The sequence below is a fragment of the Venturia canescens genome, chromosome 1 (genome assembly GCF_019457755.1).
Source record: "Venturia canescens isolate UGA chromosome 1, ASM1945775v1, whole genome shotgun sequence".
Taxonomy (NCBI): domain Eukaryota; kingdom Metazoa; phylum Arthropoda; class Insecta; order Hymenoptera; family Ichneumonidae; genus Venturia; species Venturia canescens.
Window position 1 is genome coordinate 792844 of NC_057421.1, and position 19013 is coordinate 811856.

Genomic DNA, 19013 nt, shown 5'->3' on the forward strand with positions numbered 1-19013 from the left:
AATTTTAGTTACTGAAATTTATTTTAATTAAATGAATCTTTTATTGTTGGAAATTAGTTCATTAAAATAATGAAATGTAAAAATTGGATGATTTTTTTATCCAATCAATGTTTTAGTCCAACCTTACACAGATACTTTTATCCAAGGTTTTTAATTAACTATTCTATAATGAGCATCAATTTTTATGTAAAATCGCCAACAAAAGCCCAACAAACGATTTACTTTATAAAAACAAAAATCCAAAATCGGTCGGTAAGAATTTACAGAAGCGTCAGTCGAATGCTTTTTATTTATATATATAGCGATGCTGCTGGAGATTCTCTCTGTTATTGTCACTACGATATTAGAAAAAACTTCCAGCATATCCCTCCGGTGTCGAACTCGTAAGTGGATTTTTTTTCGAAAAACGCGACTTGTGCCTGCTGCGCCATTGATGTTAAAAAGAAGTATACACCAAAATGAAACATTGTACTCCTAGATGTCCTAGATTCGTGATCATCTGTGATCATATCGACAACGACGTCGGACTTCGTCGTCCTGTCTCCCATCATTCTCAGAGAAAAGCTCTTTTCACTCCGTTGCCTTTTCAAAGTTCCGAATGCGAAGGTTATAACCAGCTATCAATTATAATTGAGAACATAAAAAATAACATCATAATCGACGATGTTAAGTCGATACATCGGTAGATTTCTGCTACCACAAATGAATAAGTGCGTGGGTAGTTATAAATGTTCTCACAGTTATTCGCGAATAGCGGAAGCGGGGGCAAGTGAATACCAGGGGAAACGCGCTAAAGTACAGGTTAGAGAGCTATCCATTCTTTTACGTAGTTACCATTAATCTAGAATGCAAACAGTGAAAGTCAAGATATCGTTCTCAAAGTATGATGTTTCATGGATTAAAATTATCACACAGTCAAAATTTTTGAAGGAACAAAGTTATATGTGTATATTATTCGGTATGTTTTTATTAACGTATTACATTTCTATTTATCCCCACAGGGATGGGTGAGAGCGATCAGAAAAATGAAGGAAAATATCTTCCTTGATGTCGATGACGGTTCTTCATCCCAGTTTTTACAAATTGTCATGAAAAAAGAAGATAAACCTGAAGATTTAAGTTTTGGAAGTAGCGTGAGCATCGAAGGAGAGTTAACATTTGCTCCCAATGGACGGCCCGAGTTACATGCTGAAAAAATTCAACTTCTGGGTAAATGCATTCTGGACGAGGGTTATCCCTTTGCTCCAAGGATCAAATATTCTATCGACTATGTACGCCAATATTTACACCTAAGAGCAAGGACACGATTTTTCTCAAGCGTAATGCGGCTTAGAGATTTGGCTGCTACTTCTCTAGGGGAACATATGAAATCACGAAATTTCATTAATGTTCACACACCCATTTTAACCTCCAATGATTGTGAAGGAGCTGGCGAAGTCTTCAATGTCAGACCCGAATCTATAGGATTGCTAAAAACTATGCGCAAGGAAAACACTAATTTGGAAGATGCTTATTTCAACGGTAAAGTCTTTCTCACAGTTTCTGCGCAGCTCCACTTAGAAGCTATGGCAAGGTGAATCTTATAACAAGATAATTGAATTTTGTAAAAGTTACTGTGTGTAAATTGGACACTGTGCAAATTATCAGTGCGTTGCCAATGCTTCGCAAATGTTATAGTTTGCATCATCACAGCTGAGAGCTCAGATACCAAAGCTCCCTGTAAAAAACTATAACATACGTTGTAACTGTAAATTGTTACGTTTGCGAAAAGTTGGTAACATGCTGATAATTTAAGCGGCGTTCATCCGGAAGCTACGCATAGTAAATTTTACAACAATGGCCGTGAAAGTCTCAAAATTAGAATAATTGAATTTTATAGCATCAAAAAAAAGAAAATTCGGATGAATGAAATTAATTTTTCTTGCAACTTATATTTATACTTTACATGGAAAGTATTGGGTAAAAACCTGTGTTCAACTAACTTTTCATAATATTCTGAAATGAATTGAATTTTTTCATCATACATAAGCAACCCGTGAAACAAATTTACATACATCGCTTGGTGGAATGAAAACAATCGGTAGAACTTCCATTTTTTCTTTATTCTAACAAGTTAGGTTTCCTCTATGTCTGTTCCAGAGCTCTCTCGAAAGTTTATTCATTTGGTCCGACATTTCGAGCGGAGAATTCAAAATCACGATTGCATCTGAGTGAATTTTACATGATGGAAGCGGAAATGGCTTTTACCACAGATATCAATGAGATAATGCTTGAGGCCGAGTTGCTGGTGAAATCGATGACAAAATATTTGCTCGAGAAAGGTGAAGGAGATATGCGTTCAATAGGCGCTCCAGTGCCATCTTGGCTCGAGTCAAATTTTGGTATTATCGATTACAATGAAGCGATTACGATACTCGAGAGAAATTCAGATCGTCTGACGGTTCCGGTTCACCATGACGAAGGTCTTTCCAAAGAGCACGAACTATTTCTCGTTAAACATAACAATGGCATTCCTATTTTCATCATTAATTGGCCTAAAGATATGAAACCCTTCTACATGAAAACCTGTCCAAACGACTCGTCAAAGGTATGTATATATCGTTTTTGTCAATCATACTAATTCCTCACAAAAAAGGTTGAATCTGAGTAGCAATTAAATGTCACAATGGAAATTCGCGTTAAAATCGGAAATTATTTCGATCATTGAGGTACCGCTCCGTATCAACATGGTGCTTCTAGGATAAAATTATTCGTTTTTACAATACTTCTTTTTCCCACCCTCTATGGCTATTTTATTGTAGAATAAGGAGTGTGCCACATACTAAAATGCTATGTACTAAATGTGCTAAGTAGAAGAAAATTCTTTTTAAGGTTGCCGCAATGGATCTTTTGGTGCCAGAGGTTGGTGAACTGTTCGGAGGTAGTCTGAGAGAGGACGATTACGATGTATTGAAGGAAAATCTGCCACCCGGTTTGAATCTCAACTGGTATCTTGAGCTCCGTAAATTTGGAAATGTACCGACCGGCGGCTTTGGCATGGGTTTCGAAAGATTTTTGCAATGCGTGCTGGGAATACCAAACATCAAAGATGTCATACCTTTTCCCCGATGGCCGCACAATTGCACTCTATGAATAAACTTTTCAGGTCTTTGTGTTGTGATTTCACCCTTTTGGCCAAAAAGCCGAACAAAGAAAAACTAAACAGATAGAATCACTGGACACCGAATCGCTCGACGCGAAAATGAAAAAGAATGAACTCGTTTTGTGTCGATGAGTAATTTTACTCCATTAGAACTCTGAGCAAAATGGGCACGCAAGTGGCCAAACGAAAAACAAAAAGATGCTTTTACAGGTCAAGAAAGAGGAACTGGATTTTCAATGTGACAATATGTCGCGAACTTTTTTTTCGTCCACGTATCCGGTCTAATGATAATTCCCCTTGGGATTGCTTCGATAGGATTCAGTGCCAAGTTTGAAGGAAACGAGACGGGATAAAGAAAAACGCTCGTTCTGTTGCCTTATTTTTATTATTTTTATTTGCATAATCTATACGAAGCTCCAAACTAAACTACGCGGATGAACTTTTCTTTCCCATCGACTATCGTGATACTTAATTCGAATAACTGGCATAGGTTGTGCTTTGATATCCAAGGGTATCCTGGGCGAGTTCTCGGGCCCCTGCCGGTTCCTCATTTTCTTTGTTTCGTCGTTCTTGCAATGTCGCTTAATATCTTTCATTAAAGTTGATACAGGCCTCTAAATTATCACTAAAAAGGTTAGCAAGTATTGGGTTTGATAAACAGATGACCAATGAAAGTCAAAAACTCTCGAGTGATCAACAATTATTTTTTTCTTTTCTTTTTCTTTTCATACAACAAAATAATCTTTTCTCTCATCGAAATTGTTTACGAAAAATTTGAATCGCTCAAATATTTCGTTTTTCACTTGAACTTATCACCTACAATTATTACTTTTATGTACAATACAATTGATAATCGTATATCACACATTTTGTACATAACCAACGACGGAGTGAAAAAAAGAAAAAAAAAATTTCGCTCACACTTCGTAATAATGCTTTCTTTCGTTCAATTTCACCCATCCGTAACGGGAAAGAAAACCCGTGTAAAAAAAAAGCTTACGAAACACTGTTTCTTCTCATACTGTTCGCAAAGTACAAATCGTAAGAAATATTTTCCTTTGTTCTTTTCATTCGTTCACAAGTCTTTGTGCATATACGGATTGCTGCGTCTCAGGATAAAAAATTATCTCAGAGTTGCGCGCAATACTACGAGGAATGCTATTCACTGTGTTTACATTTTTTTTTCAACTCAGAAATTACGTCGACGAAATTAACCCTAAATATTTACAGTTTCAACGACCTTCGTTCGGTTCTTTGTCCCCGTCGAGGTCTTCACACTCGCGAACATATCTATACGCCGCGCGCACTGGAGTTTCATTTTCCCGACCTAGACTGTTTACGACAAGAAACAATCGAAGGTAAAATACACAATAAAATTAAAAATTAACAGTAGCTTGTACGACGTGATGAGACTAATCTGCTGGTCGAAACTTTTAGTGTGATTCAGAATTCACACGATTTTTCATTGCACTTTCTTTTCGAAAGAAAGTTTAGCCGAAGTTATTATTTGTTCTTTGTTCACTACTTCGCAGTAAGCGTGAAATGTCAAACGATAAATTTATCAAGTTCAACCCGTGTTATAAATTAAGTGCAATAATAGGATTATAAATCATTCGTTTCAATGTCCTCACTCGAAAGAATAAAACTTATCATGCCGTACGAGCTTTACATTCAGTGATAATCCAATCTGGTTTTTCAGTTAATTAACTTTTATTCTTTTTCTTTTTTCTTTCTTCACACGATTTAAAAGCTCATGAATTTAAATAATTACGGGAAAAACCAGAGCCGATCGTCAATCACGCTCTAAAATACTACGGGTGCGTCTTCCTCATTTCGATCACGGCAGTTGGTTGCTTTTTGTCTCTCCAGTTCATGGAAATTTTCTTCATCCACTTTATAAATATTGATATTTACATAATTGAACACAGCCCCGAGAGCTCGTGTCCTTTTTCGATCGGTGGCAAGTTCGACAATTTCCTACCTTGGAGCGCAGGTTTTAAAGAGGCCGCAACAAGCGGTGTTGTGGTTTCTTCCGGTAAAGATTCTCCAGTTGATTTATCCTTTGGCTTCTCCTTTGAATCATCCGGCTCCTTCGTGGCCAACGGTTTTGTTATGTTGATCTTGATTCTCGATGGAGCTGGCGGAATCGTTGTTGTCGCCGAGTCCAACTCCACGTTGCCATCTATCGAACTCTTTACAGCCGTGTGAGTTGTGTCGACGACCGCTGACTCAGCTAACATGCTCTCCTCGTGATCTATCGAATTATTTTCTCATATTACAACTTGTCGACGCATGTTTGTCATTTTTTTTCTAAAAACATCTCCTTTTCAATTCTCAATTACTGTTTTTTTGCCGTGATTCATTACAACGATAGAAAATGCATAAGGCTATAAGTGGAATCTTGGAATGAAACTCATTTTTTCTCACTTCACCAACTCCCCTATTCCTTCGAGAGCCCATCCTCCCCTTTTTCTACAGTCGAGTTCTAATCTTACCGAAAGCTACTTAACTTGGCAGTTGATTATGGCAATTAATTAACCACGTATCCATTGTTGCCAGGTTATGATTGACAATACTAAATTTGTCATTAGAAAATGTTTCTTCTTATGGTGTAAAAAAATATGAAAATTAATTGAAAGTACTGTCTTCTTATTGACACGCTAGACATATCGTCACGGTCGATATTTTTAGAAAACAAAAATTGTAACCATCATGCATCAAACGAGTTTTCAGTGTGAAAAAAATATAGTCTAAAGTTATAGATTTTTTTTCATATCCTTGACGTACTTATAAAAAATTAAAAAATGATAATATCATATACTTAGGGAGAAAAGAATGACAGAGTAAAATAAAGATGGTAGACAAAAAATGATGATTATTGGAATGAAAGATGATAAAAGTATCATTAACGAAATAATAATGGAAAACCTCACCAGGTTCGGGATCGGTAGGTTCTTGTTTAATCTCGACGTTGCCAAACTGGAAGCCATTCTCACCTTCCTGGAGTTCCTCACTCTCGATCGGATCGATCGGTTCTTCTTTAATTTTGATATTTTCGAGATTATTAAGCACCGCGTCGTCCCCACCTTCCAACTTGTCTTCCTCAATATCCTTATCCGTTCCTTCTATTTTCTGAGCCTCTTCGTTAGAACTCTCCTCCGAAATCTTCACCTTCTCCATTTCATCGTCACTCTTAGCGATGGAATTTTCGTTATTCGCGTTATTCTCAACACTTTCATCGGCGATGTTTTTGTCCTCAAGTATTTTCTCCTCGATCATTTCCGCATCGGTATTTTCCTTGGTAGTTTCGCTCTCGAGAGCTTTTAACTCTTCAGGCATGGTAGTGGATTCGTCGGCAGCTTCTTTTTTCTCTTCCTCAAGAAGGGCCAGAGCCGACTTTTCGAGCGATCGCTGCAAAATAATTCCACCAATGAGAGTACAATTTTTTCTATTTGTATTTTTGCGATAGCAACGCGAATTGCTCAATTCTTTTCTACGCCAATGTAAATAATAATGCTTGAAAAAAAAAAAACGCAATGTGTGGAGAGCAATTTTAGTCTATCGAAGATTATATAGTTATGAATAAGAACGTACCAACAAACATTTCTCCTATAGATATAGGTTTTTTGCGTTAATGTGACAGAAAAAAGGAACACAGTTAATTAATAACATACAAGCATTTATGTAAGAACGGGCAGGAGAACAAGGACAATTGCAAAAAAATCATATCCGATCGTGGTTGTGTTGAAGCATTGCAGGCTTTACCTTGTGATCTTCGAGGCACATGGGGTGATAATTTTTTCCTTCATACGTAACCGTAGGCCTTAAATGCCATTCTTCCTTTTCTTCGTTATAAAATTGCTCGAAAACGTCGTGACAGACTTGACAACGAGAATCTTCATCAGATCCAGTTGGAACGCTGGGTTGGGTTGTTTCTTGGGGTGAATCTTCGGTCGCGGTTCCTTCAGTCTCAGCCGTTTGTTTTTCCGTTTCGAACCAACTTTGAGCTAGATAACGTTATATTTATTTTTAATCGAAAAGGATATTGCAGATGATCTCATGTTCGTACCGATTGTGAAGGTTCTCTATCAAATGAAAGTCGAGGCCACGGATTTTTCTTATTTGAAATCCAAGAAAAAATAATATTACTCACCTCTGTCCTCTAGATCTTCGATTTCTTCAAACTGAATCCAATCGCTAACGTCATAATACCACGGTCTAGAGTGTGCTTTTCTCGCAGAGTCCCTTTCCCGTCTATTTTGTCGGAAATGCCAATCAAGATGGTGACTATAACGTGTGGCCAATTCAGGCGCAAAACGAGCACCGCAAGAACTGCATTGTATGCCACTATACAACGCCGAAGCGATAGCCGGCTGTTTACTGTAATTAAAAAAAAAAAAAAAATTATTTCTATCGATTGAATATAACTTTGTAAATATATATTAAAATTGTTACCCTCGTGGACCGCAATGACCCTTCAGCTGTTCAAACTAGTTACCCAACGAAACGTATAGAAATGGTAGTAACAATCATTTTTCACTTACACTTTAAGCGTTTCCGGTTTATCAAACGAGACTGGGAGTATCACCGGTTCTTTTTTCTCTTCTTCGTCTGGTTTCTTCTGTCCTGTAATATTCGGAACGATTCCAGTTTCAACGAGTCTCTGGAAAAGCTCGTTCATATTGAGCGGTAAAGTTAGGACCGGTGGCGCAGGAGTTGTCGTAGCTTCAGTTATTTCAGCTTTGTAAGGCACAGTAGAGGTTGGGGAAGCAACCGGAGCCGCAAGCGTCGAAGGCAAAGCGTTGACTTGTAATTCTACGAAAATTTATCAATTTGATGTAGTCAATTTGATTTTATATTATTGAACCTATGAAAACAGTCGTGTATGCATTTCTATGAAAATAAAACTTGTATCATTTATACCGGAATTGATGCCTGGGGTGATCAATTCGGAGCTATCTTGCGAGGCTGAATCGTGCTCGGCGCTCTGAATACTTGGAATTGTCGTTGATGCCGGGCTTTCCTGGATCATTTCTTGGGAATATTCCTTGGGCGGTTCTCCTCGCATTCCGAGAATTTTCACATATCCAGGACGTATACCGGGCGGCAAAACGGTAAAACGGAAAAAGTGTTTTTTGCCACGCACGATAATCGACGTTGGCAAACCACCGAATACCACTTTAAATGGTCGACCGTTAAGTAAAACTCTCTCCAGACAGTCGATGAATTCCAAAATTTGTGGTTTGCCGTCGATCTCGAAGCTTTCGGAAAAAAAAAACATTCAACAACTCAGAAAAGATGATACGCGAAATGGACATTTTTGATCGTTGACTTTTAATCTATTTTCGCGAAAAGTGTTCGTCTTTGAGTATTACTTACATTTGCGGTTTCGAATCAACGAAAACTGGTACCAATTCTCTTGCGTCCAAAATTAAATGAACTTTTCCGACGACAAGTTCCCTCCGCTTGACACTTCCAATTTTCACCTGGGGTGGAGGACCTTCTAACTTGACACTTACTTTTTTGTTACCCAGGTCTACTTTTATAGGCAAACCACCGAAATAACACTCGTACCATCGATCGTCTATATACAGTTCTCTGGAAGGTCCACCCAATCGAATTCTGACAGGAATTAAAAAAATATAATTACCACGAACTCATCGTTTTTGGTCGATCGGCCTTCGGCAAGTTTTTACTACTTTCTCCTTGACAATTCATTCCTAAATAATGTTGCTAAGTAAGGTAATGTAGTAATATTTAATGTTGTATATTTACCTGTGAACTTGACCCTCGTAAATGAATTCTTTGTAAGGTTCGTTAAAGGCGCATAGAATGGTTTCTTTGTCGTCGATAAGAACTCTTCGGGTACCGTCTTGGAAACCAATTTCTCTGGGATCATCAACTTTCATAAAAACAATTCCGGTTTGTCCATAGTATCGAATTTCTCTGGGTTCGCCATCGATCTCTATTGATTTCATGCGATCATTGGCAATTGCTTCAAGTTGTTTCGGATCAGGTAATGGTAATTCGCTACTGTTCTGCCTGAGATTCGAAGAATCTTGGCTGTCCTCAAGGTCACAATTCGGGATCGTCGACGAGTCGGATATTAATGTTCGAACGACCGCGGTTGCGTTGGCGCCAGTGACAGCGGTGACTGCGCCGACAGGGGTGATAGGCGGTAGATTCGAGTTTCCAATCATGTTCGTTATTTGACCGGATTGCAGAGGCACGCTGTTGATTATGATGGGGCTGGGTCCGTTGATAGAGGGCAATTGGAGCGATGGCGGCGGGGTCGAGATTCCCATAGGTCCGAGCGGTCCATTTTGCATGATGTTGAGGATGGGTCCGTTGGGAACTCCCATACCGGGCATCATACCCATGCGCGGATTCGGCGGCATGTTAGCGTTAAAGCCACGATGATAGGGCACGTAGTCGGGTCTAATAGGGCCAAAAGCGCGGGGATTTTGCCATGGCCCAACTGGTCGAAAATCGGTGTTAAAGTGTCCTTGAGGAGGTGGCACCGGTGGAAAAGACGGCCCGGGTGGATGAGCCCAAGGAGCCGGTGGCTGTTGCCACGGTTGATGATTCTGCTGTTGCCAACGGGGACCGTTACGATTTCGGGGGTGCCCGTGATCCTTGGAGCGCGGCAAATCTCCCCCGTCCATAGAGGGGCTAAACGCCGATCCTGGACGCTCGCCGCCTATACGATTCATCTCCAAATTGATTCCTGGCTCCCAGATTACCGTTTCCTTCTCCTTTCGTTGGGCCGCTCGTAATTTTTGATCTTCGCTCATGTGCAATACCTCTTGAATCAACGTGTTATAATCGCTACTGGATATACAGCCTTGCTTCAATTGTTCCGCAGCTTGCTTCATTATTATTTCGATATTTCGATCGCTGTTCCGCTCCATTTTATCGTTGTCGCAACCACCGCGAGAGCCACGACGATTCGGTCGGACTTCCGGCTCTTCCGACGACAGAGTTCTTCTACGCTCCTTCGGATCGTCCGGCAATTTATTGTATAATCTTGGCCGCCCCAAACGATCTTTGTTACGATCGCGGTCCCGTTTATCCTCGTTGTTACCACCCCCACCACCGCTACCCGCCTGTTTCTCTCGATCACCCTTGCTCGGGGTCTTTAATTTCGCCCAACTGTCCTTACCGTCTTCACCCGATATGACTGGCGGTGGCGGTGTCGGTGGACGACCAGCTTTCGGATGCGTCAATGTTCTTAAATCCACGTCCTCATTTCCGAACAACCTGCAATTTTTTATTCCCTCACATGTTATCCAAATCTCAAGCAAGTTACTTTCATTTTGATTTCATCCATTTGCCATTTTTCAAAGAAATTTCTATTACTTTGGATAAATATACTCGAATGACAATTTGCACGAGAATAAAATATGCGGAAAATATGAAAATAGTCGATCAATTTGATTGTCAGTCGAGGAAAACGGAGAACCATGAAAACTATTTTTTTCCCCAACGCTATTTCGCAAAAAAACATATAATCTGTTTGGACATGTGCTTTCGAGAAAAAATGGACTTCTGGTGTGATGAAAATAAAAATTTCACCATCCCCTTTTGCACAAAGGCACGAGAAAAGAAAAAAAATCAGTTTCCTGACGTAGGATGGGAAAAACGGTCTTGACTTAAACTTTTATCTCCTTGGCAAAGGAAAGATGAAAAAAAGTAAATGAAAAAAATAATTATTGTACGAAACTTACGCATCGAACTTCTCAGCTTTAGACTTTTTCGTAACTACAGGCTCGGCGTGTTCGGAGCTGTGTCGTTTAGAACTGACAGGAGGTAGAATTCGTAGATCCAAGTCTTCTACTAAAAAAAAAAAAAAATACGGAATGTATTTAGAAGAGATTCTCGCTTGAATGAAATTTATAAGGGATAATATGGGAAAAGAGAGGAGAATAGAGTAATGAAGAAAAATTGTATACGGTATACGAGTAAGTGTATACGGTGATATTCGAAACTTACTCTTTTCGGGTATTGCCCCGGTTGTAACGGATAAATTGGGGAGATTGACGGACGATCTAAGATCCTCATCTTTGCTCGTGGAATCGATCAAAGAATTATCTTTTTTGGCTTGCGGCGAGACCGAACGAAGAGGATTATTCCCTGAATCGGGAAGCACCTCATCGTCGTGATTGTCGTCATTGTTGTCTTCGTCCTTATTTCGCCGGACGTAATTTCTCAATCTCGTATTGGCGCGTATATCTTTGAAAGTAGAGGGAGGATGCGGAGGCGATACGATCAACGAACCGGACTGTTCCTCCTCGGTAAGACCAACGGCAGAAGTATTGTTCGAGCTGGACGACGATTTGTTGCTATCGTTATGACGACGGGGTATTCTGTAAGGTGGACTCGGACTTCGTTTTCGCGATTTGAGACTGATCTTTTTACTACGACTCTTGGACGAAGATTGGAAGGAGGATGACGACGAGGTTGAGGATGATGAGGACACTAGCGGTGATGTGCGATTCGTGATGGAAGAAGCTGCGTTGTTAGGCTCAATGGAATTACTGTTTTCGTTTTCGCGAGATTTTGATCTAACGGGGCTACTGCCGGTGCTGGTGGTGGGGCTCGATTCGCGATCGATTTTCGATATCTTACTCGGAGACGCTTGAGGTTGTTTCGAACGAGTTTTGTTCCCTAATTTTCGGTGCGAAGACTTTGAGGAAGTGGAAGACTTATCGATCGACGAGGATGAAGTGCCGCCGCTACCACGGCTGCTCTTCGTCGTTTCTCGCGACTTTGAATCACCAATGACGCTTCCACTTCCTCGCAGACCCGACATCAACGTTGAAGAATTCATGCTCGTTAAAGAAGTTGAGCTACCACCAGCGCTACCAGCTAATGTCGATAAACCCGCCGTTTGTGATTGTGACTGAATACTTTTTGAACTATTATTGTTAGCGTTATTATTACTAGACGTTCTGGGTTCTTTCTTTTGGCTCGCACGATGCGTTACACCCTCTTTATTCGTTATACCACTTAGTGTTTTATTGTTGTTGTTGTTGTTGTTGTTGTTGTTGGCATTTTCGTGTGCCGAAATAGGATTATCGTTATTACTAGCGTTCAAAAACGTTGACGCGAAATCTGACCCGGCATTATTCGACAAAGGCTTGCTCATTGCGCTAGTCACAGCCTGTTTCGTTATCAACTGCTGTTTTAATTGGTCTGAAAGTACAGTGCTTATGCTCGTTGTCGTTGCTGACGCTAACGCTAACGCTGCCGCCGCCGCTGCTGTTGCTGCTCCCCCTCCTGCTCCTTCGCCACCTCTTCCATCGCCACCTCCTCCTGCTGCTGCTGCTGATGCTACTGGTTGTTGGACCTTTTGATGTACGTCTGACGACGAGATCGGACGCAAACGAGGATCCGTTATTGAACCGCTTCCTTGGTCTCCGACCGATGGCAACGGCTTCAATCGGGGATCGCGTGAGACTGGACGAGCCGATGCGACCGCTATACTACTCGCAGGCGCTATTCGGGGACCGTTTGCACTTCCAACGTTCTTCAACAGAGACGCGGCAGCTGCTGGGAACTATACATTTTTTTTGAGAAAAAACATCAACCATTAGTGCCTACGAAATTAGTTTCCTTTAAAATAATTACACAATTCATTATTTATCCGTGTTCGTTGAGGAGCAAAAATATTTTCGAATAAGCATCGAACTGCATAAAACTTGAAATTTTCATAAATTCAACACTTTTGTGCAAGAAAATGTAGATTTAAAACTATATGAAAACATTGAAAAACAAAACGCTACTGACGAATGAAAAATAAAAAAAATGTGTAATGAAATATATTAACCTGTTTGGCCACTAGCTTAGTAGCTTGACTAGGGACTACAGGTGCAACAGGTTTCGGCTGTGAAACATCAGTCGTTGGTATCACATGAGCTGTGGGCACAACCTAAAATAAACATTAGTTTCGAATTATTAAACGATTGAAAGATATTTTATTTCTCAGTTTAAAAAAGAATAGCAAACAAATACTTAAAAATGGAAAGAAAATGAAAAAAAAAAAAATCTCACCACACTAGATGCACCGGCAACTTGTTTGTCCAATTGTCGACGTTGTTGTTCCAGGCTCGTTTCAGCTTGCAGTAATTCGAGATCGAGCTTGCGTTTTTGCAATTCCAAGAGTTCACGTTTTTTCTTGAGTAGTTGTTCCCTCATTACGGCTTCGCTCATCGATGTCGAGTCATTGCTCGTCAAGGAGACGCTTGGCGATTGTCCTATGGGTGGAGTTGGTGTAGTAGGAGTCGACTGTCAAACGAAAAAGAACGAAAAAAAAACGTCATGAATTTCGGACGGAATCGATAAAATTTGGCATTTCCGATTTTAAACATAAAATTACGGGTGAGATTCTCACCACCAAAAACCGTGGATTTACGTGTATAGAACCGGACGATATCTGCGGCGGTGGCGTCGTGATCGGCCAAGCTGGATCGATACTTTGAACTCTGACATCGAGAGAGTACAATTTCTTGGCCGGAAATACTTCGTTCCACGTTTGCCTCAGTTTCCACATGCTCGAACGTGTATTTTCGTCCACCTGCGTTTAATTACAGTAGAATATTATTCAATATTACCATGTCGCATGAAACATTCTCATTTATGAAATATGGTCAAGCACAACGAAAGTTTTTCTTCGATCACTGTTTCAATCGTGTTACGATCTTTCGCGATGAATTGAATCGCGAGGGTCACAGACCCGTATTGACGTAACTATTATCTTACGTCCTCGTGAAATATTGAGTACATCAGCGAAGACTTGAAAAATTTGAATATCATTTTAGACTCATCGACGGAAAACAATCGTCGATGAGTGATGAATACAAACTTCTGAAAACAATTCTTGTGACGTCAAATGAATCCTTCGCTTCGTCAGTATGCCAAATAGTTGCCACTTTTCAACCATTGTGACATTTCCACTCGACGTTTCATCGTATTCTGATCGAATAAAACATTTCGGTGCGGTAATGCCTGTGAAAAATGCTCAAAGGGAAAGTAGACTTTCTTCATTTACCTTATCGAAAACGCAGCAGAAAGTATTAACGATGTTTTGTGTGAAGAGGCTAAGATAAGCTCCATTAACGTTCTTGACGATGGAATCGATGAGATACAGGACGGGTAGTTTGATCTCGCTTCTCACCTATTAAAACACACAACAACGATTCCCACACTATTCCATACGTCCAAAAAAGCCGGATTGCTTTGTCGCGCGTAGTTTTCACATTCGTTTGTTTATATATTTTATGTGTTGTTACGGACGTTCAACGTCCGTCGTGGATGATGTCACCAATCAGGAACCACCACCATCTTCGAGTGCACCTCATTTAATAAATTACTTTTTTCTTTTCATTTCGGACTTTCGCCGTTATTATTTCGTTCGCAGACCTTGTTATTTCGTAGCAAGACATTTACGTGAATGAATTTATGAATCTTTCTCAGTTGCAAATGTTACCCAATCGTGTACTCGATTTTTTTATTCAAATATTATTTGAAAAATGAAAGAAACCATCAGTCATGATATCATTTTAATTGAACAATCATAATCTCTCAATAATTACATAATATTTTAAGCATAATATGTGCACATTATGGAATTTTTTTTTTCTGTACCCGCAGGTTGAACGAATTGCCAACACCCAAACATTCTACAGTACCCAATAGCAGAACAAAACATCACAACATCCCAAATTTTTAAATTGTCCGATTACGGAGAATTGCTCGTACACGTTTGCACGTTTTCCGTCTGTATTTAGTTATTACCACATGCATTTCAAACGAGCGAATGAGCACGATTGAAATTCTTATCTTCTGGGTTGAAATATCCACGGGCACTTTACCGAAAAATGGAAAATTAAGAAGAAAGAAAAACAAAAATCACTGAGACAACGAAGAGAAGGCAAAAAAAAAAGAAAAAGACAAACGATAGCGATACAACAAAAATCTTAAAAAACATACGATAGCAGTGTCAAAGTCAGTTGTGTAATATTGTATTTTTTTATTCTTGTTTATTTTTTATCATTTTTTTTTCGTTTCCACATAATCAATATTTCATTTGGTCAATTTTACTGCATTTTATATTGCAGTCACAAATGTTCCAAGAACGTGAGAAAAAAATGTATACGGAATGTGCTAGAAAAAAAAAATGGTCTGTTCGTTCAAGTACAAAGCTTCGTTTCGAAATCGTGTGCAATCGTGCCGGGATATCATATTTTATTTTCGATTCTCAGACACACGTTGCGCAGAGGCGCCAAACTTTATTTTCATACATATCAATTTTTCTTCCTCACTGACTCGACTTCTTGGTTTTTCTATTGCTAATCGATTACGAGGATTGTTTGCTCCGTTCGAGAAATGCGATTGGAAGTTTCCGTGCGAGGAATTCGAGTTTGATTTTAATCGAGGGAAAACATGCCATGAGAAATTTTAAGAGAAGCTTCAAGGGGGGTTTGTGACCAAAGAACGACCATATACGTCTTATCCATTTATTATTCATTCATGTTGAGATAGTAATCAATAATTATTATTATTACGCTTATGGAAGATGGCTAAGGGTCAATTTTCGTGCGGTTTTTCGCGACAAATATAGACTATCGATCTTTAATGCTTGAGGGTTGAAAAAACGTGAGACGAATAAGTCCACAATCGAGACTTATCCAATGTTATTTTTATAAATATGCGTGAAAAAATGATTTATTTTTGGTATTTCATTTTAGAATTATATTTAACTCATTGCAGTCTTAAATGGAGCAATAATCTACTATAAAAATGTACACGAGGATACGAATCGATTTAGGATGTTTGGAATACGTTCTTGCAAGAAACCCTTCGATTACACATTTTTTTCGTTTAATTATTTGCAAACAAACGAATCACAATTTTCTCAGTCTTTTCGATTTTTAATATCAAGTTTTTTTCGCCTTGTTCAGAAGTATATAACTACGAAGTATAAATAACCTTTTGCAAGTGATTCTCGACTGCTTGGACGATCGCAGGTGCGTGCTCGACATTATCCTCTGCCAGCATGGTGAGCATGTTAATCAGTGGCTTGCTGTTTATTGTCAGATCAGAGAGCGACGATATGTATTCGTCAGCAATCTCCTTGGACTTGGTTGAGGTCATCTTGCCTAGTTTCGCTCCTTTCAACAATTTTTCTTCCTTTTCCTGCCTTCCTCAGCTTCTTTCTCTCCCTTTCTGTCTTCGGCTCTGCACAGTTGATCCTCAACTCGTCCTCAAGTTGCCTCACAACCATCAACTCTGCAAAATCAAAAATGATGTTGATATTCTCAATCTATTGTGTTTGTACAGAGTGGGATCAGACGCTTGGCTCATCTTGAATTTGCTTGAACGACTTTTTTTTTCTACTAATGCCTAAGCTGCTTCAACCTCTTCTCAATGAAAAATTTTCTCCAGATCTAAATTTCAAAGTCTATCAAGATTTTTAATACTCGTTCTACGAAATGCATTTATTACACCGTAATTTTCATCAGATTTTCCATTTTCTTAAATAAAATCAGTCAAATTGACAAATCAGGGCTTCTGCCCTAAATGGTTTCTAATTTATTTTCAGCATTTCTCATTATTAAAAAATCGTATCTTATATAATATTAAGATGGAGGAGTACTCCCAACACCATGGAAAAAAAAACTGGGTAAATATTTTGAATCATCGCTACAGCTCAAATTTTATCCAACTCTTTTCTGAGCATCAGGTGTCACTAAGCAATAATGAAACAGGAGAATTCTGTCCTTCCAAATTCCAGATTGTTCAGAGACAGAATTTTAGGTCATAATCCTAGTAGAGGTTTACAGATTTTAAATTCTATATGAGTTCAATATTATAAAATATCATTTTTTGATAATAAAAAACGTTGGAAAAAATTTGGGGCAGTTCTAAGCAAAAGCTCAGATTCAACATATTTACCATAAAATCTTGTTCCAAATGTCATTTCCGAAATGTCTAAAATCTGAGTTCGCACTATCTAAAATGATATATATTGTCCACGTCATAATGCACTATCACTTGTACAATCAATTTTTAGTAAATTGTTGTCGTTACGACCAACTAGTTGTAATGATAAACAAAATTCTATAAATAGTTGAAAAGAACAAACTGGAGGGATTGAATATAAATTAGAGGCTGAATGAAACAATTTGTACTATTATTATATTTACTGGAATCATAGTAGACACTACAGAATGAATTGACGTGGAAAGTGAGATTGAAAAATTTTGAAAATTTTCGAAAACAATTGGAAACGCTATCGCTCCCGTAAAGAGTCTCTGGCAGCAACTAGTCATAACATAAATGTACTTGTCTCCGAGTCGCTGCCGCAACTCTATAGCTGAGCACGTTGACCTGGCAAATAACAGCAGTGCCAATAAAAAACGATGAATACGTGACGTCGCATCTTACAAAAATTTCGATTGAAGAACCGCCGAAATATGCCAATAGAGAAATTTTTTAAACCAAGCTGAAACAACAAGCTCGAAGCAACCAAGCGCTTTGATTTTTTATAAAAGCCTGTATTTCGATCGATGTTCGGATTAAGGAAAAAAGTACATAGAAAAAAAGGCGAACACATTTGGAATGAAAACACGGACGTTACGATATTGTGAAATTGGTGACTGGGTATGACCTTGAAAGAAACAAATCCCAGAGAGAAAAGTTGGATCGACCACATATTTTTCACAGGTAAAAAAATCACAGCGATACACGAGATGTAACCATGGAGAGAAGTCAGGCAGCTGGATTCGCTAAACGCCCGTGCTATTTTATCGAATTTTTTCTCAAACATATCCTCGTCCCACTCCCGGTAGCCCCCTTTGGCACGTTTTCACCAAAAACTCACGATTTTAAAGAATTTCCAGCTTAATTGCAATTGATTATTTACCTTAACGTAGCATCTTGCGAAACTTTTACTTATCCCGTTGGACAAAGGAAAAACTGTACACTGTTCGCGAAATCACACACGCAGTTGAACTGCTTACGCGAGAACGGGAAATATCAGACGCAAAATGGCGACGCGGATTATAAGAAGTTTGTCGTGATGCTTCTAACGGTATTGCCCGTGCTTTGAAACGAGACGCGTGATTGGTTGCTACGTTTTCTTCAATCGTAGGATCTTCATTTTTTTTACCAATCCGAACATTCGTTTTATAGCATTACGTTTCGAAATCAACACTGACGCGACCTATGAGTGAGTGCCTAGATGGCTGTGCAAAATCGTACATATCGAGGGGGTACATATGGAAAACGTTTAGTAGCAATAGTATGCAACTGCTACATTATTCGATTTTGTGAATATCGTACTAGCTTTCAACGATAAACCTGGAAAGGCGCGAAGCTCGTCTGGAACCACTGAACTTTAATAAAGATACACGCTCTCCGTATTTCGAGAGAGACAGTTGAGTAAGGCGTAGCTGTCTGCTGTCTCTGTTGGTAGTGTTGGTACAGGGTACAGTCCACCAAGAAAGTTCCTGGCTGAATGAGTACTAACCAGGCGACACACTTCTTCTTTTCGGCTGGACTCCCGGCAGAACGATGAGTGAGTCTAGCCTGCCTACGGAGAATAATATCCGCTTCGGCCGTGGCTTCGGCTAAGGGTCAACAACACCTCTATTAGTCAAACATGGAAAGAAATGTGTTGGACGCCACAAAAAATGAATATATATTCAGATCGTTCAGATTGAAATATTTGCACATGCATGCCCAAATTTGGCAGAAACGCCCCAAATCTATCTCTCTCGGTTCCAGCATTGCTCAATAGAACCAAATCGGACTAAGTTTTTCAGTTTTCAGTAATCCCAGTACGTAGTAAATTTCCCATATCCCTTTC

General features: G+C 39.3%; 2 protein-coding genes across 8 annotated transcripts; one reads left to right on the forward strand and one right to left on the reverse strand.

The window, feature by feature from the left end:
* Window positions 1–109: 109 nt before the first annotated feature.
* AsnRS-m (asparagine--tRNA ligase, mitochondrial) lies at window positions 110–4064 on the forward strand. Of its 2 annotated transcripts, XM_043433463.1 has the most exons (6): window positions 110–146; window positions 303–383; window positions 479–801; window positions 1002–1573; window positions 2140–2587; window positions 2872–4064. In XM_043433463.1, the coding sequence occupies exons 3-6, from the start codon at window positions 664–666 to the stop codon at window positions 3130–3132; spliced, it is 1419 nt and encodes a 472-aa protein (XP_043289398.1). In that variant the 5' UTR covers window positions 110–146; window positions 303–383; window positions 479–663; the 3' UTR covers window positions 3133–4064. The 2 variants fall into 2 exon arrangements, with proteins under 2 accessions (XP_043289398.1, XP_043289399.1); XM_043433464.1 differs by lacking the exons at window positions 110–146; window positions 303–383; window positions 479–801 and adding an exon at window positions 820–881.
* Window positions 3509–18661, reverse strand: LOC122419153 (Pcf11 cleavage and polyadenylation factor subunit). 6 transcript variants are annotated; one of them, XM_043433456.1, is made up of 17 exons: window positions 18488–18661; window positions 16133–16432; window positions 14193–14318; window positions 13536–13718; window positions 13196–13429; window positions 12972–13073; window positions 11135–12701; window positions 10870–10978; window positions 8918–10402; window positions 8522–8764; window positions 8066–8403; window positions 7687–7957; window positions 7296–7522; window positions 6908–7149; window positions 6737–6751; window positions 6076–6553; window positions 3509–5396 (listed from the first exon to the last, which is right to left on the reverse strand). In XM_043433456.1, the coding sequence occupies exons 2-17, from the start codon at window positions 16295–16297 to the stop codon at window positions 5053–5055; spliced, it is 6129 nt and encodes a 2042-aa protein (XP_043289391.1). In that variant the 5' UTR covers window positions 16298–16432; window positions 18488–18661; the 3' UTR covers window positions 3509–5052. The 6 variants fall into 6 exon arrangements, with proteins under 6 accessions (XP_043289391.1, XP_043289394.1, XP_043289392.1 ...); XM_043433459.1 differs by lacking the exon at window positions 18488–18661 and adding an exon at window positions 18069–18481 and having other exon boundaries at window positions 13557–13718; XM_043433457.1 differs by lacking the exon at window positions 18488–18661 and adding an exon at window positions 18069–18481 and having other exon boundaries at window positions 10870–10975.
* Window positions 18662–19013: the final 352 nt, after the last annotated feature.

Excerpts from the sequence above, each read along its gene's own strand:
- AsnRS-m (XM_043433463.1), top strand. The coding sequence starts at position 664 with ATGTTAAGTCGATACATCGGTAGATTTCTGCTACCACAAATGAATAAG. Across the intron at positions 802-1,001 it reads GGAAACGCGCTAAAGTACAG|GGATGGGTGAGAGCGATCAG; the intron begins GTTAGAGAGCTA and ends TTATCCCCACAG. Across the intron at positions 1,574-2,139 it reads CACTTAGAAGCTATGGCAAG|AGCTCTCTCGAAAGTTTATT; the intron begins GTGAATCTTATA and ends TGTCTGTTCCAG.
- LOC122419153 (XM_043433456.1), bottom strand. The coding sequence starts at position 16,297 with ATGACCTCAACCAAGTCCAAGGAGATTGCTGACGAATACATATCGTCG. Across the intron at positions 8,404-8,521 it reads GTTGATTCGAAACCGCAAAT|CTTCGAGATCGACGGCAAAC; the intron begins GTAAGTAATACT and ends TTTTTCCGAAAG. Across the intron at positions 7,958-8,065 it reads CACCCCAGGCATCAATTCCG|AATTACAAGTCAACGCTTTG; the intron begins GTATAAATGATA and ends AAATTTTCGTAG.